We start from the raw sequence: 25064 nt of genomic DNA on the forward strand, positions 1-25064 counted from the left end.
GATCACTGGGCCACCTGTCCTTTCTTATCTTATTACGATTCATGGCTCTGACTTCGACCAAAGCCTGTTAGGTCTCTGAGTTCTTGCACATAGAAATCACACAGGCCACTGGTTGTGACTTAGAAGTTTAGAAATAATGTGAAAGTTTTGACATGGTCAGTGTTACAACATTTTATGCTAAAATTGCAATACTAATTTAATCGGACCTGTATCTCCCAAGTACTAAACTAACTTCTGGGAATGCTTGTGATAAAAAAAACTATTTTCTTATTACCATTTGTACCTTGTAAGAATTCTTGCGTCATTCTGTGGCTTGTTCCTGTGAGCTTTACAAATCTTACTCACAGGCCATGCGGTAAAGAATCTCCAGTAGCATTGTGTGTATGTGTCAGTGGTGTGCAAGAAGAACACTGTTTTGCTAGTTTCCTGTCCCTCCCTGGTTGCTGTCTGGTATGGAGAGCTGTCTTTGAGTTTACTTCAGGGGCAAGTCTACTCTTTCTGCATGTTTGACATTCTTTTAGTGAAAAAACAATATTTCGCCTACCATATTAGATTTTATCTTCATGGCCATTGAAGAAGACTTTGTTCTCCTGATGGAACATGTATGTGTGCATATATTTACATATGTCTGTGCAGTCTTATCTAAATAAAAAAATGTGTACACCTCCACCCGGACAGCACTGGTGCTATTGACTGGAGATAAGACCCATGGAAAAGATTGCATCTTCTACCTCAAAGAAAGTACACGATATACAACATTGTCTGAGTCAACCGTGAAGTACAGAGAAATACAGGTTACACCCCTGCGCGTCTTTTTCAACCTGCCAGGCAGGAAAACCTTAAACCTGCAGTGTAATTTTGGGGGCTAGTGATCAAAAACCACATTTTTGCTGACAGGATTTATTCCCACTTCCCTAAGAATATTGTGAAATAGACCTGTTTAAGAATATCTAAGTATTAGGGTATCTATGCATGATACTTATACTTAATACTTTTTATATTCTTTGTTGGTTATCTGTGCCTGGTAATGCTAGATGAAGTTTGCTGTAAATATACTCACACGCTCACATACTCAGACTCACAAACACATTTTGGCAACACCCAGTTGTATTTCCAGTTTGACTACCCCCGAGGCTCAGTCTTTATGTTACTCCCTGCCTCCCGTGTTAAATCTGCTCAAACTATTAATTAGAAGATCTGACACGTTTGGCGTCATTATACAACTGCTTCACACAAATGGAAGCATTCCCAACATGGCTTTCGTCATGGTGGAGAGGACACCATGTGACTCAGGTTCCTTGAAGTCGTTTAATGTCGGCCCAGATCCTGTTCTTACATGTTTACTGTGTATAATCCTGATTTGACTTGACTTTTGTAAGGATATGAAAAGATTCATGTGTGTTTGTGCATTACCTCCACCAAGTAGGTAATTTTTTCGTCTTTGTCTATTTATAAGCAGGATTACGCAAAAACTACTGGATGTATTACCAGAAAACTTTGTTGAATGATGGGGTATAGGTCAGAGAAGAACCCATTAACCTATTTTAGTGCTGCTTCAGATCAGAGGGCAGATCCATGAATTTCATTTTCACTTTGGTCAACATATCAGAATAATTAATGGATCTTGATGAAGAAAAAAAACAGGCCTGTGTGGGACTTATATATGAGTGTGTGCAATACAAATCTGGATCTAGTTAATATAAATGTGGGGCCTTGGTGTAGGTATGCACTCTACTGTGTTTTTTTCTATTTTGAAATATTTGTCAACTTGTACCCAGTCACTGATTCACAAAATGTATTTTTTGGGAAAATCTTACCTGAGCTATACAGTATTCTTAATTAATTTCATTTTGGACATTTTAAGATCTTAACAACGAAATGTAATGGCTGGAAATATTTGAAGAGTTTCAGGTCCTATAAAAGTCTAACACCAGCACTAAAGACATTAAGCATTATCTGACTCTGGTAAGTGATATCTAACCAGTAAACAATGAACTGAGTAACTAAATAACTTAGGCCAAGGGAGACAGGAATAATGAAAGACCGGGCTGCAGCTAAGTTTGTGAGAGGGGGGACATTTTTTTTAATCTTTTTTCCATGGAACAATTTTTAATAAAAGAGGGAGAGTTGCTGTTTAATAGTTTTTTTCCCAGCCCATCCCAGCATTATTCTTTGCACCAATAAATCCCTACCCTAGTATTTTCTTAAAATACAAATCACTCTTACAATGTCTGTTGCATGTACTATCTAATTGACAAATGCCTTAGGCCTATATCTTAAGTTATCGATTTCTGTGCCAAGATACCGGCATGATGTCTGTGATGTTGCAGTTTAAAGATAAATAGAATGTGAGTTTAGTGTGGTGCAGGGTCCCTGTTCAAAAGGTCACTGTCCCATTTACCTGGCCCCTCTGAGTCACTGCTGTGGACTTTCGCCTGTCAGGCTTTAGCAGGGTGGCTTTATTCAGACAGACTTTGACACTAAGTATTTTCAATTTTTTTTTAAACACTGGAAAAAGTTAGTTTCACACTGTTGTGTCTAGTTGTGTATAATCAATCTGCTTTTGCATTCAGTGTTATATTGTGGATCAAGTTTCAAGACTTGAAATTGTATATCCTAAATTGATATTTCCAACAGCTCTGACTTTAGTGGCCTCAAGCTGCAAGCCAGAGAGAGTCGCATTACCTTGGTCAGGGTTTGCCATTTGTACACACACAAACACACACATGTAGGCGCACATGCACGATGCTTTGTTTGTACAGTTTAACTAATATTGACAATTTCCTACTTGGGAGTGCAACAAGAAAGTGCAGTCTCTGAGGCATCGGGACAATTACTGTCTTGTTGACATTTCACACCCTTCCTGTGTCCAGATGTTATGGCTGAGAGGTGCCTCTTTCTGTCTCCTTTCTCATGGGATTGGCCTTGGCCAGTCCTCTTCTTCCCTATCCTCCCCCGTTATCAGTGGCCGCTGCAGATGGCACAGAGAGGCATGAACTCTCAGTATGAACGAACCTGTGAGAGTTGGGTAAAAAACACAATGTGTTTCTCTACTGGTGACCTCAAACCGTTAAATGTGTAAAAATAAGTTACGCCACAGCGTTTTTTACCACAGCCCTAATTTCAAAATTATAAGCAAAGGAAAGGCTGTTGCGCCTTTATAGGGAGAGAAATGTCAAAGCGTGTGTTCATCTATATTTGCCATATTGGTCACTTTGCATCATACACTCATTACTTGCTCACTGTTTATTTGAATATCATAGATTAATTGGTCTAATGATAAACAGGGATGAATGCTACAACTCTGAAGTCGGTAACACTCAATATCTTATTTTTCTACTACTTCCTAGTACTGTTATTACTGCACACGTTGACTTCAATATGTAGTCGTTATAATCTTGATTTGAATTATTACACAAACTTATACAGGCTAATATATAACCTAAAATTGTCTTATGCCTGTTCAATTGCTCATCCTATTTGAAAGTGAATTGTATAGATGCCCTCTGACCCATAAAGGACATGTCTTAATGTGTGATTTTGTCTTTTTGTACAGATCTAGACATTTGCAGATAGAGGAGTTGGACATTTTTTTGAGTCAAGCCATTCATTTTATCCCACCTGTTGCCGAAGATTTACTTACAAAGAACTCCTCAAACAGTCTGACCTCATTTTTTACATTGCTCAGTTCACAATGTGTATTAATTGATGGATATGTCCATACCCTCCCATCAAACCTCTCATAGGTGTCAATAAAAATGACAACTATGCACCACAAAGCTGAGAAGCTGCTATTGACTGTCTGATGTTTTATGTTTTCTCTGCACTGTATTAAAGATGCACAAGTATTCCTTTACTGAGGGCCTAGGATCTACTCTGTAATCTCTGAAAGGAACAGACAGTTTGGAACGTGGTGATTGTTCAGCAATTGTTTCTTAATCCATTCTTTTTAGCTTTATTTGGAAGAATTCCTGGTAACTATATGGCAATGAACTGTCTGATAGCTGCATTAAACAAAACTATTGCAGGTTCATAGGTTCTCAGTTAAATCTCAAGCAATACTCTTCTATATTTTGACTTTTCAAAATTTGTATCGTTTCACATCTGTCAAGTCAAGCACATATACAAGTATCAAACCAAAATGTCCATTTTACTCACTAGATTTATACACACGTCTCACAGTCTGGTTTTTAGTTAACTTGCTTCATGTTTACAACATCATATTGATGCCTAATTTGTTCTGTACAAGCTGTTATTCAAAACAAGTTTCACACATTTGAAAGAAGTTAAACTCCCATTGCTGGGTGCCCTTCTTTGCGCACCTTGGCACAATACCATAATCTTGTCTGTGTGGGAATGTCCAAGAGAAGGTCATTAAAGCTGATTAAAGGAGATAGACTAAGGGAAGTGGTTTACTCCTTCTTTCTGAGCACAGGGTGACCAGAGTCATAGGCCCAGGGTGGGTGAGAGACAGAATATCAAAAGCATATGGAGTCAAGGGTGTTTTCTAGCTACACAGGGAACCAGTAATGACCAGGGACTTGACCTGAGCAGGAAATGACACAAGATGAAGTTGTTCGCAACTTTGAGTGAACAGTCTTTGCTGAATCCAAGCCAATACTGCCATTGACCTTTTCTATTTCTCTTCTGAAAGTGACGTTCATATTTGCGAATACATAAATGATTACAAAAAATCAGCAAATTGAAAACTTGAGACTAAAGTCTGCAAAATTAAGTCTGCCATATTCATTTGTTGCCAAATGCAAGAGGTGCTTAATATGATAAGCTAATATATACATTTTTGAATGGAGTCTCTTGCCCCATGATGAAGTGAGGCCAATGGGAGCCAAATGTGCAGTGTCATGCAACATAGCAGGGGGATGCAGGAGTCATTGAGAAAACACTGAGCATTCATTAACGACCAGGAGACAAACTTAGTCTGTCTGTGTCTAATCTTTTGCCACAGAGGAGTTTTTAAGACTGGCTTTGACTTTTGCTCTTAATTCCGAAGAAATTACCACCACAATTATCTTTGTCTCTGTGATGGATAAACAAACGATTACATCACTGGCAGGGCATTATCACTTGTAGAGACAGCAGTGGTGACATCTTGTACCAGGTCAATGTCTGTTGTGTACACAGATACACACGCCAACACGGAGACTGAAATGTACAGGTCAATAAAGTTAACTACAATCCAAACATTGTGAACAATGAACAGACATAATCTTCAATTAGTTGTGATCAATGATCTGCAGAGTTAATTAAATCCCTTTGGGTTGAATCCAATAGCTTCCAACCAGGTTTTGGCAGTATTGGATATTTAGAGCATTCTGTATTTGTATAGCAATCAAGAAAATTTGTCATCAGTGACCATAAACTTTGCATGCTGGCAGCTAGAAAAATGTTATCATGACAAATGGGATCTTGCTGTCTGAAGGACACCCTTTTCTTAAAGTCATCCCACTGTGTGTTAGCTCGACTCCTTCTGCAGACAACTGCCTCAGCTACATAGCATGTACTGTCCGAAACTGGTAAGATGACAGGAAACTTTATAGAAAAAATGTATTAAAAGAAATAACACAATATAAACTACAGATCAAAACAGAAAAGATCCATTACTAGCCATACTGACCTAATTAAAAAGTATATCATTGCATCAGCGACGTCTGTTCACTCGTTAATTCATTTATTGAACCATGATGTAACTCGACTTGATCTTCCCATCAGTCAACACCTGTTCATGTAACAATAAATTACCTGCTTAATGTGAACAATGAACTCGGGACATGGTACATCTGATTACAGACTTTTATTAACTGCTCACTATTGTACTGATGCTCTCTTAAGGTGTGTGATTCGATGTTAGTACTGTATCCTTCTCCATTGTATCTTCAAACACGATCTTAGCCCCTATGTTCCAACCCAGGCAGGATTAAGTCTGCCAGCATATTTTCTCATATTACATGCAGATAATAAGTCTTTATCGGCACTGTCTTGGGTTTGTTTGGGGTTAAATACAAAATCAGTTGTGAGTTCAGTAGGCAGTGGAAAGGACAAGGCCCCACTCTACAATCCATGTTCTGACGTGTACTTAAAGCTTAATACCAGTGACAAACATGTTCAAAGTGACTGGACATGTCCAAATAGTTTTGGAAACCCCCAATGGTGCCTCTAACCACTAGTTCTGATGTACTATTAGAAACATTCAGGAAAAAAACGTGGCACCAAAAATTTGATTCACTTATTCCTCTCAAGGGGGAGAGGTAGATCTCCTGTATGGTCTGGGAATTTTTAAAATTCTTTATTTTATAACACTTTATTTATTTGAATGCACTACAAAGTTATCTTGTTGTAGAGAAGGTGTCTTAAATTAGATTATTTATTCCATGTTAGACACAGTATATACTTGCTAAGATTCATACCATTTTCACAGCAGCCAATATCTATTCTCTACTGATCAATGGGGATGTCAATATAAGAATATATGGCAGTTGTATTGCATCTTGTTGCCTCTGACTTTGGAACAATGCATTTCAGTGTGGGAGAACTATCATTTTGAATTGTGCGTACTTAAAGGCTGCAGTGTAGAGTCATTTCAGAGGGATTGTGATGACGCAAAACTAGCTAGTAATTACTAGGCTTCTTGTCTTAAGCTCATTCTGTGTTTTCCCACTCTTCTCTCTTGTCCCATATGTCATTTTATAATTGTGTTGGCAGGCATTTAGCTTGATCTGACTGTTTAGAGGAGACTTAGTCCTGGTCCTTTATTATCTTTTCTCACCTTCCCGTTACCATTTTCATAGGTTAGTAAAATGACATTGCACGAACCCAATCCACAAATGTCACATTGTTAGAGAAAACCGCTGCACCAGTTCCGCCCTTATCTACTGACTCTGCGACTGATGACAAGTTTGTGTTTGCTTGCTGTAACGAGCACACACACAAGAGACAGATATCTGTGTTTGTCGTTCTTGTGTTCATTTTCAGCAGCCTTGTTATTAGTACATCACCCGTAGGTTAGCAGCACGTCTTCTTTAGATTCCCAGCCCACTGCCCCACTACCTTCACCTCAGTGCAGGGTGCTGTCACAACATGACCAAGCTTCAGGAGGAATGTAGGCTTCTCCACTTTACTCCACCTGCCCCATTAATCCCCCTCGGCCTGCTCATTGAACAGATTCCGATTCAGAAGTCCCCAAAACTCAAACATCCCCAAACAACCAGCACATCGTATTACACCATATTACAATGTGTACAGAGCCAACTGGGTTTAAAATAAAGCAGGGCTGTTTGACTGAGTTTTACACAGCTCAGGCTCTTCAAATGTCTGTAGGCCATGACTATCACCTGTTTTGATTAATATATAGTATCTTTGCAGCCAGATAATCATTTTTCTCTCTAACATTCAAAATTCAATTATGCACGGTATCTATTCTGAATCTGGAGATTTCAATACACAACATATGTTAATATTCACACGTGTACGTTCTTTTTTAACTTCTTATTCTTCTGTAGGTGTTGTTCTTTGACAGTCAGTGTTGTTAGGAGAAAAACAGCTCAAGCAAGGAAGGGGTAGTGCATTGACGTCTCATTTTAAGCATCGTTTCATAATGAACGTTTATGTGACTTGAGTCCTGCAGTTCTTCTGTCAATAAGAATCTGTGTTACACAATCCTGATGGACTCATGGGAGACATTAACATACATGTCAGCATGTTTGTGTAACATAAAATAAATAAGAAACAATATGGAGACCGGCGTATTAATATATCATTGTACAGTTTCACTAGAGGTCAACCTCCACTGGATACGTTTTAATACCTGAATTACATTGATGTAGATGTTAAAACATTATCAGTGACAGTATCTTTTTTTTAAACCATTAGCAGCAGTCTGCAGTTCGCTGTCACTGTATCAATTCAAGAGAGAACATTGTCAGTCTTGATACAGCGGAAGCACCTGCAGCTTGCAGCAGCTTCATGTTCTGTGGTATTCCCCCACCCTAGAAGGCTTGTGTGTAATTTCACAATGTTCTTTTTTTAGCTGACAGTTGGCACAGTGGTTGATTCCACAACATACCTTCTTTGTTCACCTCAAAACACCCCATTTAAAACATACATAAAGATAATAATCCAGAAGACCTGCCATTTACTGACCTCAGGGCATGATCTCGTTGATCTCTTTTTAAAATGACTTTATTTTACTTGCTTATCTTTAGTCTCTGTTACACAAACCACTGAGGTATTTGGTTCTTGACTTTGGGTTGAAGCTGGGTTTTCAATATTGTTGCATTTGAAATTATTACATCTTTCAAACTTGGTGTTTACTTTAGTGAAAATAAGACCTTTGAAAACATTAAAATATGTTTTGGTAGTAGGAACCCTGATCAAATCTACCTTGATATAATATTTCATAATATAACCTTTTATTATTGCATATATTACATAATAATATGTTATGTTATATAATATATACAAATTCATAAACTGGTAGTAAGTTGAACTGAATTGGGGTAAGGGTTAAACATTAAGAGTTTTTAGCAATTACATTATCTAATATTGTTCTACCTTTTACTTTAATTTTTCTTTACCTGTAAGTAGGCTTTGTTTTGTTGAACTCTGAAGTACACAGCTGCTTACACAGATCTATTTTCTGTCTGCTCCAGGCTTGTTCTATGTGGACATGTGTTAGGTACTGTGCATTAAGTACAATGCTAGAAAAGTGTTTTCCAAAGGCGGGGAGACCTTGTGTCCTAGAAATAAGGTCACCTTGTTAGGTGGCGGAGCAGGATTAGCTTCTTACTCCCCTGGTCCATATGTCTGAGCTGCTGTTACAGCTTAATTTATTGTAATTCTTTTTTTAGTCTTCTCTAGTAACGTAACAACAAAATTGCTCACTAAATGTCATTGCCTCTACGTGCAATTTAGCATCGTCACTTTTCACCTCTGAACTCTCATTGGCAGAGCACACATGAGCAGAGCCATCAGTAAACGTTGGTGTTAAGAGTGAAAACCTCTCACTAAGCTGTCAATACAGTCACTCCTGGAGTCTTAATGGTGCAGCTTATGAACTGCTCAGGGCAAGGGCTTAAGTCCTTATGATTTACTGCTACCTGTCTGTCCTAAGATTTGATCAAAGCTGTAGACAATGGTGTTTGTATTGAGCAATGTTAATTTCCTGTAAGTATTTATTCCTCTAATAGGAAAGGAATGATATTTGGAGTAGAGCCATCTCCCTCCATAGAGGCAATCATGCATATAACTTCACCTCCTCTTTTTTGCACTTTGCAGATGAGCGTGAAGCGGTTCAGAAGAAGACCTTTACCAAATGGGTGAACTCTCACTTAGGCCGAGTGACCAGTCGCATTGGTGATTTGTACACCGACCTACGCGATGGCCGTATGCTAATCCGCCTTCTGGAAGTGCTCTCAGGAGAACAGCTGGTCAGTATCACACAGAAACTACCATTCTCTGTCCCAAACCTGACCCAGGCACCAGCGTGGCACTCACATGACCTTTTACTTCCTCTTTTTTAATTCTTGCTCCCTTTCCCCTCAACTTATGTTGTAATCAATTTGTTCAACAATGTCAACATAGGTCTTCTTTCCCCACAGCCAAAACCCACCAAGGGACGCATGCGTATCCACTGCCTGGAGAATGTTGATAAAGCCCTGCAGTTCCTCAAGGAGCAAAAAGTCCATCTGGAAAACATGGGCTCCCATGACATTGTGGACGGGAATCACCGCCTCACACTGGGTCTCATCTGGACCATTATCCTTCGCTTCCAGGTAACTTATAAAGTAGCAGAATATAGCACTGCTCATATTTTCTCTCAGCTCAGCTGCCACATTTCTCCAGGCCTTTCAAAGAGAAGTTTGACTGTGAGACATCTGGTCTCTGCATGTAGTCCATCCTCAGGCAAACTCACAAAATAGGGTAAAAAGGTTACTGCCACTGGGATGTGATTTATGGGGTAATTTATCATGTCGTTATTTTAGTCTTGAACCTGCTGTCATTACCTGTGAAATTTTCAACTATTCCTTAACCTTGGTATAATACACCGATAAGAGATTATATTAATGATGTGGGATCGTCTAATAATCTTGGAATTTTGTACAACTCAGTTTGAAGTAAATTCATATTCTGCTTACAGATCCAGGACATCAGTGTGGAGACGGAAGACAACAAGGAGAAAAAGTCAGCTAAAGAAGCCCTGCTGCTTTGGTGCCAAATGAAAACTGCTGGGTAAGAAAGGAGAGAACGACAGAGGGCTTAATAGCAAAGGATCAATACTGTGAAATATGTGGTGTTGCTGATTAATCTTGCTTTGTTGATTTAATGATTAATCATTTCTGTTCTGACCTCTGCAGATATCCCAACGTCAACATTCACAACTTCACTACCAGCTGGCGAGATGGTCTGGCGTTCAGTGCCATTGTGCACAAACACAGGTCACTGACTTCTTCTTGTGTGATGTGGAATGCAACCCGACCCTTTTAGGCCCATACAAGTATATTATTAACAGTAACAATTATTAAAAATTATACTTTTAACAGGGCTCACTTTTCAAATGAGAATTTTATCCTACAAGGCCAAAGTATCCATTATCCCCCCCACTCATTTATCTTTATATAATGATGAGCGCGTGTCTATTTGCAATCAAACTACTATTTAGGTCTCCTCCCACGCCTCCCATCCTTCACACAGTCTGCGGTATGGCTAAAAGGATGAACATAAAATAGGGAGTAAGATGACCTAGATCACCAAAATAATAACCCACATATTTTCTATGAAGAGCTAAGCTTGGATACTCACTTGCACACCCTGCTGGGTAATAATAGCACGAGCAGCTTGGGTTAGGCCAAAGGTTTACATTCAACTTTTGTGTCAAGTAGAACAGAGAGCATTGTTCATGACAATGAATGCCTCAGGTGATACTAGATACATGAATGATCATACTGGTTTCACTGGCATTACTGAACCATGAGTATCCATGTAAGTTGTGATGATGCAGTTTACATGATCACACCCTCGTTCCAACTACTGAGGAGCCGACAAAGGAGGCATTCAAATATTTGGAATGTTTTTTTTTTCCCTTATTCACAATATCATACGTTACTTGAATAAAGAATATGCTTTCTCCATAGCCATGGTGCAGTTTTAAAATCTAAGAAGTTAATGATCAACGAAAGTCAAAGGCAAACTAGTAATTGTCTCATTTCCATGTATTGTGAATGCCAATTCATGCTTACTGGCCTCCAAGACCAATATTATATTGAAGTAAGGCTGTATAAAAACGTGGTTTTGCTAAAATTGTGTAATAATTGGCTGGAGCAGTTTGCATAATCCAAATATGAAAAGCCTGTTTGCTTGCAGACTTTACGCAAATCCAGTGAATTATTTTATTTATCCTACTCTGAAAACAGAAAGGCATATTTCAGTGCTTGGCAAAATTTTATTTTTCCGCGGGTTGATGGTTAATTTATTAAAATGCTTATTGTTCCCCTGATTTTGCAGATCTGACCTGATTGAGTTTGACAACCTGAAGAGATCCAATGCTCACTACAATCTTCAGAATGCTTTCAATGTGGCTGAGAAGGAACTGGGCCTTACCAAGCTGCTGGATCCAGAAGGTTAGTGAGTAAAAACAGGAAGCACTCCTGTACGTCACACTGATGACCTGACACCATCCACTGAGACATTAAGCTGATGCCTGCTCCCTGCAAGACTGACGGGTGTTGGACTATAGAGGATTACTGGAATTAATTATAGCTTAGGCAACACAACATCACATATCAGCTATAGTGAGATCACAAAAACCTTGTCTAAAGATGGTAATGGTTTGGCAACAAATAAACTGATAATTCAGGCTATTTTGAAAGCCATTGTATAGTTTGTGGATGCTGAATTTTATACTAAATAGGCAAGAAATGGGGGTTAGGTACAGATGGATAATGCTTTCTCTATTTCAGATGTCAATGTTGATCAGCCTGATGAAAAGTCCATCATTACCTATGTGGCCACCTACTATCATTACTTCTCCAAGATGAAAGCCCTGGCAGTGGAGGGCAAAAGAATTGGCAAGGTTAGCTCTCACTCTGTGCATGAGTGCATGCGTGTGTATATGTATGAATGTATGCGAGTAATACAGTTGAGTAAATGTGTGCAGTATGAGCTGTCTTCATTTACAGATCTCTCCTTGTTGCAGGTGCTGGACTATGCGATTGAGGCTGACCAGCTGATAGAGAAGTACGAAACCCTGGCTTCAGAGCTGCTGCAGTGGATTGAGCAGACCATAGGGACGCTAAATGACAGGCAGCTCGCCAACTCCCTGAATGCTGTGCAGAACCAGCTTCAGGCTTTTAACTCCTACCGGACTGTGGAGAAACCCCCCAAGTAAGTAACAGGCAACTAGTTTAATACAACTCAGTGGTGATCCTGTACTAGAGGATCCAAAGGTGTGAAGCAACAGTATATTACATAGAGTTTGTGTTTATATCTACAGATTTACAGAGAAAGGAAACTTGGAGATTCTTCTCTTTACTATCCAAAGCAAGATGCGAGCAAACAACCAGAAAGTCTACATGCCAAGAGAGGGCAAACTTATCTCAGACATCAACAAGGTATGAGTTTGTATGAGAAGAGGTTATAAATACCTCCTTCCATTGACAACGTTTCTAGTTTCATAATGTAATGTCATACCATAAGTTTTTCAATTAGGCTGTGTGCTTTTGACAATGGTGGTCATTCAACTTTTTGGTTGTCGACCACAGGCCTGTGTGGTTGCATAAAATTGTCATCATGCATGTAGTATACGTATCCTTGTTGCTGGACACCAACTTACCGAGTTATTTTTGTGTTTTCATTGGTGTGACAGGCATGGGAGCGACTGGAAAAGGCAGAGCATGAACGTGAGCTGGCGCTGCGAAATGAGTTGATTCGACAGGAGAAGCTGGAGATGCTCGCTGCTCGTTTTGACCGCAAAGCAGCTATGAGGGAGACATGGCTGAGTGAGAACCAGAGGCTGGTGTCTCAGGTAGAGAGATGAACATTTATTCTGACTTTATTACATTGATTACTTTTACTGCAATATGTTGCATTTCCTCTATTAGGACAACTTTGGAACCGATCTGGGAGCGGTGGAAGCTGCCACCCGTAAACATGAGGCCATTGAGACAGACATTGGGGCATATTGGGAGCGTGTGGCTGCTGTGGAGGCTGTTGCAAAAGAGCTGGAAGCAGAAGGATACCATGATGTGCGGCGTGTTATTGCTCGAAGGGATAATGTGCTTCGACTCTGGGAATACCTGAAAGAGCTTCTGGTTGCACGCAGAGAGCGGCTGAATGCCCACCGTGACCTACAGAGGCTGTTCCAGGAGATGTGCTACATCATGGATTGGACGGCAGATATGAAGGTAAAGAGCCATTCATTAAAGTGAAGGCCCGCAATATTTTAACAAGGTTAACACAGATTTAACGTATGGTGAACTACTGCTTCCATTCATACATTTTGTTGGCTCTGTTTTTAATTAACACAAATGAATTTCCTAATCAATTCCATACATATGTTCACAGCAGCTTTAGTATCTGCCCTTAATAGGAGTAATTTGCTTTTTATAGGCCTAGCCTGAGCTGTGTTGCCTGCTTTGTCATTGCTGGCTTTACTGAGAATGGCCAAGCCTTTCTCCTTAGGTGGTTAAATTTAGTGACACTATTTCCGTATACTACGATTTAATTCACTTTGATTGTGTCTCAAAAAGTAGTGTCCCGATATTTAATTTCCTGATAGCCACTGATTCAGAATTTTACAAATTAGGCATCCATTAAAGTATAGTTTAACACTTGACTGGCTTAAATGTTGCAGTATCAGTTAGTTTAATATCACAATATGTGTGATATTAAGCAGTAATATCACACATTTTAACATAGGGTTTATTAGACTTTGTATCAAGAGGTTGAATTTGCTTATATGCTTTGGCATTAAATGCACTGTATTCGTCATTTGGCTATCGCTTTTGTCCAAAGCGACTTACAATTAGTACAATCAACATTTTATGAGGGGCCATTTTAGGGGTTCAGTATCTTGCCAAGAACACTTCGGCATGCAGATGGGGAAGAGTGGGAATTGAACCCCCAACCTTCTTGTTGGAGAACGACCACTCTACCCCCTAGGCCCATACCGCCTTAATACTTATACTTAAAACATTTAGAAAACAAAAAGTAGAATATGTTCCTGTCTCCACCGCCTCAGATCAAATGTCTGCATAGCACCTAGGACTTGGCGTCATTATTCACCCCTAACTTTTAACAAACACTTCATTTTTTCATGTTTTTTCATGTGTTTTTTTTTTTTCATATTTCATGTTTTCATTATATTCCTCAATTCAGAAAGTTTATAATTAGATGTGGAAAGTAACTGAAGACAGCTGGGTGAAGATGTATATGTCTGCACCTACAGTTTGTTCTGTAATCTTCAGTTGTAGGCCATTACCATATAAATAAAATGCTTGTATACAGTTTATTATCTGTTTTTATTATAGCCTGTTGTCATTTAATGGCCTAATCTAATGACTCTCTCTGTTGTTATCTAAATAAGCTTATAGCTCCTGTTGTGTTCAGGTTAATTGTAAAAGACCACATCATTGATGAAATATTGTCATCAGCTATTATCTTTTTTTGTTTTCAAAATGCAACCATGTATTATAAATATCTACTGTCTAATAGATTTTTGAGTAATGTTGCTCCTGTTCTTCTGTCATATTCTGTTTGTGGATACAAAAGCTGACATGGTTCCCTACCTGGGTGCTGCTGCACGGGAGTTACATTTAAGTTGAAAAACTAAATATTCTCATGAGCTGTGTCCTTTGTGTGTTTCAGAATCGTCTGCAGTCTCAGGATAATGGCAAACATTTGCATGATGTGTTGGACCTTCTTCAGAAACACAATTTGGTAGAGGCTGACATATCAGCTCAGGCAGAGAGGATCAAGGCAGTGCAGGGAGCAGCACAGCGCTTCACTTCCTATGAACAGGGTGAGTTTTAAAACATACTTTAAATCATTCCTTTTACAAATCACACAGCTTTAGTTTGACCTATTTGTGCATTATATCTAAGCATCTTGTATTTCTGACTTTTCTGTTTTTTGCTAGCCTACAAACCATGTGAGCCAGGACTAGTAGGTGAAAAGGTGGACCTGCTCGGTCAAGCTTACGAGGAGCTTGGTCAGCTTGCCTGCAAACGTAGAGAGCAGTTGGAGGACTCTCGTCGCCTGTGGCAGTTCATGTGGGATGTCGGAGAGGAGGCAGCCTGGATCCGAGAACAGGAGCAGATCCTGGCTAGTGGAGACTGTGGGCGGGACCTCACTTCTGCTCTTCACCTGCTCAGTAAACATGAGGCTTTCAGAGATGAGATGGCTGCCCGCTATGGTCCCCTGAGTAACAGCATTGCTGCCGGGGAAGCTTTGGTTAACGAGGGACACTTTGGAGCCCCAGAGGTCACAGAGAGGATTGAAGACATCCGTTCACAGTGGGCACATCTTGAGGAGGTGGGTGATGATCATGACTCTTTTTAGATGGTTGCTCACAGTATAAAGATATTTTCTCCAAATATATATTTTTTCCGTTATGTATTTCTGTTTTTGTAATTCTCCTGTTCTTACTGTTTTCCAGACAACTAAACTGAGAGAGCAGAGACTCAAAGAAGCTGTGGCCCTGCAACAGTTCCAAACAGATGCCAGTGACATGGAGGCCTGGATCATGGAGACACTTAGACAGGTGTCAAGTCAGGAGTTGGGCCACGATGAGTTCTCCACTCAAACTATAGCTCGCAAGCAGAGGGAGATAGATGAGGAGATCCAGAGCCACCGCCCCGTCATCGACTCCTTGCAAGAGCAGGTTCAAGCACTACCGCAGGCCTATACACAATCCCCTCAGGTAGGGTGCTTTATTTTCATTCTTCTTTAATGATGACTTGACAATTAGAGTTCTAAATCATGGTTAACTGCTGACTGTAGGTGGATGGCCGCCTACCTGCTATCGAACAGAGTTATGAAGAACTGGAGACTCTGTCAGTAGCTCGGCGGCAGGCTCTGGAAGGAGCCCTGGCTCTTTACCGCATGTTCAGTGAAGCAGGCGCCTGCCAGCTCTGGGTGGAAGAAAAGGAGCAGTGGTTAGACAGCATGGAGATCCCAACCAAACTGGAAGACTTGGAGGTGGTGCAGCAGAGGTCAGTCTGTGAGGAAGAGAAGGGATGAATGTTGCTCAGTTCATATCCCCCAAAAATATTCATGGTGGAGACATTGCAACTGAGGTTCAGATGTGAAACAGTAATTGAGACTCATTTTGTTGCACTAATGTATACAAATTATACAATTAATGATTTATTTTAAAGGTCATTTTAATATATACAGAAAAATCTTGTCTAAATGCCATTTTCTCTATAGAATTACAAAATTAATACTGTTTTTTTATCGAATAATTTCAGATTTGAGACTCTTGAACCTGAGATGAATAATCTAGGAACTCGAGTCACTGATGTTAATCAGGTGGCAGAGCAGCTGCTGAGCTCTGACAACTGTAGTAAAGACCAAATCCACCAGACAAAAGACCAACTCAACAGCAGGTCAGCACTAACAAACAACGCCTAATAAATGTTTTTTGCAAAAAAATATGTTTATGCTCTACTACTACTAATGTTTTTGACCTAAATATTGCACTTTATATGGCCTCAGATGGACAGAGTTTGAACAACTGGCTGGTCAAAAGAAACATGCCCTCGAGTCTGCCCTCAACATCCAGAACTACCACTTGGAGTGTAATGAGATCCAGACTTGGATGAAGGAAAAGACCAAGGTGATTGAATCCACTCAGAGTCTGGGCAATGACCTGGCTGGAGTGATGGCACTGCAACGCAAACTCACCGGCATGGAGAGGGACCTGGAGGCCATTCAGGTATGGAGATCTTACAGGCAGTGACTTATACGATAAAGATGGGAAAACCATAAAAAACAATAAATACAAAAAATGTTTCAGTATCTAAACGATCTTCTTGTCCTTTCAGGGCAAATTGGATGACCTAAGAAATGAGGCAGAAACGCTGGCCACAGAACATCCAGATCAGGCAGGAGAGATCCAAGGCCGCCTGGCTGGGATTCAAGAAGTGTGGGAGGAGTTGAACGCGACCATGAAGCGACGTGAGGAATCACTGGGTGAAGCCAGCAAGCTGCAGGGCTTCCTCAGGGACCTGGATGGTTTCCAGTCCTGGTTGTCCCGCACCCAAACAGCCGTGGCCTCAGAAGACATTCCCACTTCTCTGACTGAGGCTGAGAGTTTACTAGCCCAGCATGAGAATATAAAGAATGAGGTGGATAACTATAAGGAGGACTATGAGAAGATGCGTGCAGTCGGTGAGGAGGTCACCCAAGGTCAGACAGATGCCCAGTACATGTTCTTGGCTCAGAGGCTCCAGGCACTGGATACTGGCTGGCATGAGTTGCGTCGCATGTGGGAGAACCGCCACAGTCTTCTGGCCCAAGCCTTTGACTTCCAGACTTTCCTAAGAGATGCAAAGCAGGCGGAAGCTTTCCTGAACAGCCAGGTTAGAGACAAAAGCACTATATAAATTAAAGCCTGTGCCGGAGAGCTGTGGCTTTAATGAAACAAAAACCCAGAAGTCCAGAAGCCAGTACCAAACCCCGAACCACAAGTGTTCTTTTTCATACCTATTTTAGTTCAGGTTTCACCCTGTATTGCTTTTTATAACGATGTGTTGGGAGAATGTTGACCTGTAAGTGGCCCATAGGCCTCGATCTGTGTAGGTGTGAGCCACAATATTAAGTTTATTTTAATTTAATAAGAATCAGAATCAGATGAATCAACTACTGTTTAATTCTTAGTAACACCTAAATCAAATGGTGAGTTAAAGTTCACAATAACCCAAAAGCTGCAGCACATGATTATCACTTTTTGCTTGTTTCATCAATTTATCACTCAAAGTGACAAAATAAAGAAAAATCATTGGAACTTGATAATTGAATACAATAAATGTTTTAACATTCCTTTCCTTTTTGTGTAGGAGTATGTGCTGTCCCATACAGAGATGCCTGCCAGTCTACAGGGAGCAGAAGAGGCCATTAAGAAGCATGAGGATTTCCTCACTACCACAGAGGCCAGTGAGGAGAAGATAACTGGTGTAGTGGAGAACGGAAGGCGACTCATCAATGACTCTAATGCAAACTCTGATAAGATCCAGGAAAAAGTTGATTCTATCCAGGAAAGGTTAGCAACAGTAAAGAAATCAGAAATGTTTTTTTCTTTTTCAAATAGATATTTGAAGAGTGGCTAATTTTCTCCTTAATTTTCTCCAGGCATTTTAAGAATAAGGAGTCTGCAAATGAATTGCTGACAAAGCTTAAGGACAATCGTGAACTTCAACACTTCCTCCAAGATGGGCAAGAGGTAAAAACATCTTTTAAAGATTAAATGAAATAATAGCATAATGATTAAAGATGTTTTAACATGTGAAGTTGATAATGCTTATTCTGAAATTCTCTCCACTCCTCTCCTCCATAGCTCACATTGTGGATCAATGAGAAGATGCTGACGGCACAGGACATGTCTTATGATGAGGCCAGAAATCTTCACAGCAAGTGGCAGAAGCACCAGGCCTTCATGGCAGAGCTGGCCTCTAACAAAGACTGGCTGGATAAAATTGACAAGGTGACACTAAAATGAATCTAATTAAAAAAGGGTAAACTTTGTGATAGGGTTTGTGTTTGATATGTGGACAGGTGGTGGCAATCGGGTTTGTGTTTGATATGTGGACAGGTGGTGGCAATCGGGTTTGTGTTTGATATGTGGACAGGTGGTGGAAATGATTGCTGATAGTTACATGACTGTTATGTAATTGTAGTGGATAATTTATATTGATGTTATTATACAGTGGCGCCAGTCTGCTTGCCTTCGCGTGGCCAATTACAGCTATACTAATGTAATTAATTAAAATATAAGCGTGTGTATGTTTCCTGATTCTAACAGGAGGGTCAGGCTCTGGTGGCAGAGAAGCCTGAGCTGAAACCTGTTGTCCAGCAGACCCTGGAGGACCTACAGCGTCAGTGGGAGGAGCTGGAAGGCACCACACGCACCAAGGCCCAGTGTTTGTTCGATGCTAACCGGGCTGAGCTCTTTACACAGAGCTGCTCCTCTCTAGATGTCTGGCTGAAGAACCTCGAGGGTCAGCTGCATAATGACGAATACGGCAAAGATTTGACCAGTGTCAACATCTTGCTCAAGAAGCACCAGGTAGACGACACTGCAACAAAACATGTCCATATCATCTTTACAATCAATAATTACTGTTGTAGAATGGATCTTTAATATCATATGGCACAATTAGTAGCTCTCATGGACACAAAACACCTTTTGTCAAAAATATGGATTTCAATGTCGTGAAAAACCTAAAGCAATAAAATAATCAAATCTGTACTTTCTGTTGAATATATTTTTCAGTGCATGTGGTAGAACATGCCAAATCTGTGTATTGGAGACTACCAAATGCCTTTCCTTCTTACATCTTTTTACTGTCTGTGTATAGATGCTGGAGCACCAGATGGAGGTCAGAGAGAAGGAGGTGCAGTCCCTGCAGTCTCAGGCTCTGGCGCTGTCCCAGGAGGACGCTGGTCTAGCAGAGGTAGATGGTCAGCAAAGGCGTGTCACTGACAACTTCTCAAACCTCCAGGAGCCTCTCAAACTGAGGAGACAGAGACTACTCGCCTCCAAAGAAGCACATCAGTTCAACAGAGATCTGGAGGATGAAATTGTGAGTTGGATTACCTGTCTGACTACAAATATTAGATAAAGAAGTTTGGAGTTTTACTCAGTCTGTTTTTCTATCAGCTATGGGTGAAAGAGAGGATGCCCCTGGCTAACTCCACAGACCATGGAAAAGATCTGCCTACTGTTCAGCTGCTTATCAAGAAGAACCAGGTAAAGTGATTTTTGCATGCAGGATGATATAATCATAGTTAAGAGGGACATACAATTATCTTTATCTTAATGTAGCTGCAAAACATCAGTGAACACCCTCTCTGTTTCTGAATCAGACATTACAGAAGGAGATCCAGGGCCACCAGCCTCGCATTGATGACATCCACAGAAGAGGGGAGACTCAGAGCCAGGTCGATGGTGAGAGACAGTCTGTCCTAGAGGAGCGTCTTGTTGAGCTGAACGACCTTTGGGACCAACTGATTGGCGAGACAGACAAACGTCATGCACGTTTAATAGAGGCCAATCGCGCCCAGCAGTTCTATGCTGATGCAGCGGAGGCCGAAGCTTGGATGGGCGAACAAGAGTTACACATGATGTCAGAAGAAAAGGCCAAGGTACAAAGACAAAATAAGACAAGATTTGCCACTGGTTCACAATCTTATGTCTTGGGAAAACTTGATAATTTCCTGTTTTTCTCTCAGGACGAGCAAAGCGCACTAGTGATGGTCAAGAAGCACCAGATCCTGGAGCAGGCACTTGAGGACTACGCCCAAACCATTCACCAGCTAGCCAATAGCAGCCGTCTCATGGTCACCAGTGAACACCCAGAGAGGTGAAGTAGAATATTGACAGTGACACATGCCTTTCCTAAGCAAAAGTTATACACCAACCACTGACAAATCTTTCCTTAATTTTTCATTTAACAGTGAGAGAATCAACTTACGGCAAGCCCAAGTGGACAAACTGTATGCCGGGTTGAAAGACCTCGCTGAGGAGCGTCGTGGCCGGCTTCAGGAGAGACTGCGGCTGACCCAGCTGAAGCGGGAGGTGGATGACCTAGAACAGTGGATTGCTGAGAGGGAGGTGGTTGCCGGCTCCCATGAACTAGGACAGGACTATGAACATGTCACAGTGGGTCTCTTTTTTTTTTTCCGACAAATTAATTTGGCTGAATTAATTATGTTGCTCACATTCTCCCTGATTTTCTCTCTTCAGATGCTGAGAGACAAGTTCAGGGAGTTTGCTCGTGACACCAGCACTATTGGCCAAGAGCGAGTAGATGGTGTAAATGGGTTGGCAGATGACTTGATTGAGTCGGGTCATCCTGAGAATGCCAGTGTAGCTGAGTGGAAGGATGGTCTAAATGAGGCCTGGGCAGATCTGCTGGAGCTGATCGACACACGCACACAAATGTTGGCTGCCTCCTACGAGTTGCACCGCTTCCATCAGGATGCCATGGAGGTGCTCGGACGTGTTAAGGAAAAGCATGAGGCACTGCCTTCTGACCTTGGCCGTGACCTGAACACTGTCCAGCATCTACACAGGCAGCACAACACGTTTGAACATGACATCCAGGCCCTCAGTGGACAGGTCAGCTATCTGTTGATAAAGAGATGTTTACGCAAGATTCGAGTTAGAGCTATTTTAATAGAATACTGAATGTCCCCAATTCCCTCTTGACCTTGTAGGTGAACCAGGTGCAAGAGGATGCAGCCCGGTTGCAGAAGGCTTATGCTGGAGAGAAAGCTGATGACATTAACAGGAGTGAAAATGCTGTGACTTCTGCCTGGGAGGGCTTGCTCGAGGCTGGTCAGGCCCGCAGGCTCCTCCTGCTGGACACGGTGGAGAAGTTCCGCTTCTTCAACATGGTGCGAGACCTCATGCTATGGATGGATGGCGTCAACCTGCAAATTGACGCACATGACAGTCCAAGGTGAATGTCATTTTATCATTATGAATTCTGTTGTAATCAGTGGTACGTTTTTATATTTAACATTCACCTTTCTCCTTTCTGTTGTCCCAGGGATGTATCATCTGCAGGGCTGGTCATTGCCAATCATCAGGACATCAAGTCAGAGATTGAGACCAGGGTTGACAGCTTTACTGCCTGTACTGAGATGGGAAATACTCTCATTAACAACAATCACTATGCAGCTGATGAGGTATTATACAATAGGTCACTTTCACTATTGCTATATTCAGGCATGTTTTGAGTAAGAAGAAACATGATCACATATTATTATTTAATGTTCCTGAATATTCTTTGATTCTCAGATTCGGGAGAAACTGGTTCAGCTCCAGGAAAAGAGAGACAGGATCAACAAAAACTGGCTAGACAAGATGGACCATCTACAAATTGGTAAGCATGCTTAACATGTGTTAAAGTGCGTGCAAGGGGACATTCAATCTATTTGTGCGATTGTGAAAAAACGCAAGAGATCAATTAATGTGGGCAGGTTTCTACAGGTTAGAGATAGCAAAGAAAATACAAACAGGTATGTCCAGTTTGAAGGCCTGGGACAAAGACACCACCTAGCAATTTATAATCCAATTACATACTCTAATTGTACAGTTCAACTTTACAAAATTATCATGGCAGCCATTATTTTTTCTTTTGTCTGTACTTGTGAGGTAAACTACACAATGCTCCAACGTTGATACTACACATACTCTACAAGGCACGTCTACTTCCATGTATTTTCTGTTATTGATTACGCTATTGCTAAAGCAGTACCAAGATTAACTTTTTTGGTTTGCCTACACATGTTTTTATTGTTTATCTCTTGTGGCCCCATTTGCTTTGGTGTCCTTCCTTTCACCAACAGTCTCTCTGAAATCGAAGAAGCTTAAGAGCTGTTGTGTGTTTGTTAAGTAAGAGGATGTACGGCTGACTCACTATCTATTTATTTATATCCTCCCTCTTTGTTTATGCATCTCAGTGCTGGAGGTGCTGCAGTTTGGACGGGATGCCTGTGTGGCAGAGTCTTGGTTGGCAGGTCAAGAACCTCTGGTGCGAACAGCAGAGCTGGGCGCAAATGTGGACGAGGTCGAGAGCCTTATAAAGCGTCACGAGGCCTTTGAAAAACTTGCTTCAGCCTGGGAAGATCGCTTTGTCCTACTGGAGAAACTCACTACAGTAAGTACAGATACATCCTAATTACATGAACAATTCACAACTTGGTTAGATTTCTGCCTGGCCTGGTAGTTGCACTATATACAGAATGCCCTCACTTATTTAAATAACACCACTGCGTTGTCATTTTTCAGCTTGAGGAGCAGGAGATCCAGAGGAGGCGAGAGGAAGAGGAGAGGGCTCGCCGACCCCCCACACCACCCCCAGTCGAAGAAGTGGCACAGTCTGAGGCAGAAAGTCATCCACATGATTCGGCAGCCAGGTAAAGGGGGCTTATGAGAAGAGCACAATGGTTGTGATCTATTTTATCTTTTTGCTATTAACAGGGTTTCCCCATCTCTTTAAACACAGAACCAGTCTGGACCAGACCACCCTCAATCAGGATGTGTCAGTGAATGGAGTACATAGTGATAATGACACATCTCAGGTAAGACATATGTTGCACTGATAATTATTTTAAAGATTTTCAAATAATCTTATGTGTAATGTACTGTAATGCTTTTTCCATATTGTCATCCCTGGATTTATTTGACTAAATCTGTTTTAAAGTTCAACAGAGAAACAATAGTTTAAAATATTGGTAACTTGCATCGTTGTTGCCTCGAAACACTCACTTGGTATCAATTCCCTGCAAAATATACAAATATGTTAAGAGTTTGCAGCAAACCATGAATAAAATGAAAATACATGTTTACTTTGGGTTTTTAACTGAACTGATCAGATTCCGGCCCCATACAAAGACATTTTAACAATTTTTATTACGTTTTTACCAGCAGTCATTATCGCTACCGTTGTCAGTGGGAAAGAAATCAGATCCTAAACGTGTGTGTAAGCCAAAGCATCCGGAGCGTGTGAGTACCAAGCCGTGGATTTGGCTCTGTAGCTTCCCCGTCGTGCCCCTCACAGCCTCTGCTCAGCTCCTGGTCAACTGCAGTGCCTCTTTATTTGACCAGCCATTGTTCTCTATCACAGATGCAATCCATTGCTTTTTTATTTTAATTTTGTTTATACAATGAGCCCCATTGCTGTTTAAAAGCATGATGCAGATTCATGGGGATTGTCTTCATGGATGACATATGCTGCCTGCAGGTGCATTTGTGCTCATATTGACCAGGACAGGAGTAAATTTAAATGTGGAGCCCAGAGTTGTAAAGTTTGTGATATCATAGCTGTTCAAAGCTTTTTTTATGTGTAGTTTGTTTTAGTCTGTCCCTTTATGTGTACACTTTTTGTGATGAGTCGTTTCATGGAGTCAATTATCAGTTCTTTGTAGACGAGGTGTGTTGTATTATAGGAGTTAGTATTGTATAGAACTATTTCATATTTAAGATTCATATGGTAAACATTTTTTTGTTAAAGGTGGTGTCATCCTTTATTCGTTTATGAAGTGAGTCTGGCAGGTGCAACATAATGGACCTCAGAGAGGCCAGACACTGAAGACAGTAGAGAGATTTACTGATATTTTCAGGGAGCTATTCAGAGTGTTAAGATTAATCTCTCACTAATATATTTAAAAGGTTCCTTTGGTACATTTTTATCTTTTTTCTAAAAACAAATATGGGTGTTAATTATAGGATGCACCTTTCCGAGATGTGTGTTCATTTTAACTATGTCTTACGCATATAAGTGACTTAAATGTCCTGTTAAATATCAGTGTACTGCAACTGTGGTCATGTGGAACCCATGCTCTGCTGTTACCTCAGGTAATCACACACTGTCATCAGCGCTTACGTCATCATGTCTCTTCATGTATGGCTGTGAATGGTTGCGTTGCTGCTCACTGCTTCCATCCACTCAAGGTTTTTTTTTTTTCTCTACCTCATTATACCCACATTCACGTCTGGTTTGCACCACAGGGCTCAGAGTCGGAGTCGGTGAACGGGCCAGGTAGAGACAGTGGGCTGGCATCTTCTCGCCTCGAGCCGTCTGCAACGTTACCAGGCAGGGGTGGAGCAGAGTCCGAGCCAGACACCATGGAGGGGATGCTCTGTCGAAAACAGGAGATGGAGTCCCACAGCAGAAAGGCAGCTACCAGGTGAGTGTTCTTAAGAGGGGAGTCAGACAACACAATAGACCTAGGAGAGGGCAGACACTCAGAGAGGTTTTAAGAATTTATAACAATGGAAGATAATTAAAAAATTGTTCTAGATATAAAAATTGTACTTTCTG

General features: G+C 40.9%; 1 protein-coding gene across 2 annotated transcripts in view; it reads left to right on the top strand.

Annotated features, from left to right (window-relative positions):
- The window catches only part of sptbn2 (spectrin, beta, non-erythrocytic 2), a 45543-nt gene that overhangs the window by 16407 nt on the left and 4072 nt on the right, over nucleotides 1-25064 (top strand). For both annotated transcript variants that reach the window (XM_062406226.1, XM_062406227.1), the window contains 34 exons: nucleotides 9292-9443; nucleotides 9615-9788; nucleotides 10154-10245; nucleotides 10371-10451; nucleotides 11518-11633; nucleotides 11973-12085; nucleotides 12209-12396; nucleotides 12506-12623; nucleotides 12878-13036; nucleotides 13113-13415; nucleotides 14878-15031; nucleotides 15149-15543; nucleotides 15668-15931; nucleotides 16012-16223; nucleotides 16482-16619; nucleotides 16729-16948; nucleotides 17058-17594; nucleotides 18072-18274; nucleotides 18364-18454; nucleotides 18569-18715; nucleotides 19034-19297; nucleotides 19590-19814; nucleotides 19892-19981; nucleotides 20098-20376; nucleotides 20464-20594; nucleotides 20689-20893; nucleotides 20978-21352; nucleotides 21451-21695; nucleotides 21786-21924; nucleotides 22037-22121; nucleotides 22702-22898; nucleotides 23030-23157; nucleotides 23247-23322; nucleotides 24752-24930. In XM_062406226.1, the coding sequence (XP_062262210.1) occupies nucleotides 9292-9443; nucleotides 9615-9788; nucleotides 10154-10245; nucleotides 10371-10451; nucleotides 11518-11633; nucleotides 11973-12085; nucleotides 12209-12396; nucleotides 12506-12623; nucleotides 12878-13036; nucleotides 13113-13415; nucleotides 14878-15031; nucleotides 15149-15543; nucleotides 15668-15931; nucleotides 16012-16223; nucleotides 16482-16619; nucleotides 16729-16948; nucleotides 17058-17594; nucleotides 18072-18274; nucleotides 18364-18454; nucleotides 18569-18715; nucleotides 19034-19297; nucleotides 19590-19814; nucleotides 19892-19981; nucleotides 20098-20376; nucleotides 20464-20594; nucleotides 20689-20893; nucleotides 20978-21352; nucleotides 21451-21695; nucleotides 21786-21924; nucleotides 22037-22121; nucleotides 22702-22898; nucleotides 23030-23157; nucleotides 23247-23322; nucleotides 24752-24930 (6475 nt within the window). The remainder of the gene's footprint in view (nucleotides 1-9291; nucleotides 9444-9614; nucleotides 9789-10153; nucleotides 10246-10370; nucleotides 10452-11517; nucleotides 11634-11972; nucleotides 12086-12208; nucleotides 12397-12505; nucleotides 12624-12877; nucleotides 13037-13112; nucleotides 13416-14877; nucleotides 15032-15148; nucleotides 15544-15667; nucleotides 15932-16011; nucleotides 16224-16481; nucleotides 16620-16728; nucleotides 16949-17057; nucleotides 17595-18071; nucleotides 18275-18363; nucleotides 18455-18568; nucleotides 18716-19033; nucleotides 19298-19589; nucleotides 19815-19891; nucleotides 19982-20097; nucleotides 20377-20463; nucleotides 20595-20688; nucleotides 20894-20977; nucleotides 21353-21450; nucleotides 21696-21785; nucleotides 21925-22036; nucleotides 22122-22701; nucleotides 22899-23029; nucleotides 23158-23246; nucleotides 23323-24751; nucleotides 24931-25064) is intronic.

The sequence above is a fragment of the Platichthys flesus genome, chromosome 15 (genome assembly GCF_949316205.1).
Source record: "Platichthys flesus chromosome 15, fPlaFle2.1, whole genome shotgun sequence".
Classification (NCBI taxonomy): domain Eukaryota; kingdom Metazoa; phylum Chordata; class Actinopteri; order Pleuronectiformes; family Pleuronectidae; genus Platichthys; species Platichthys flesus.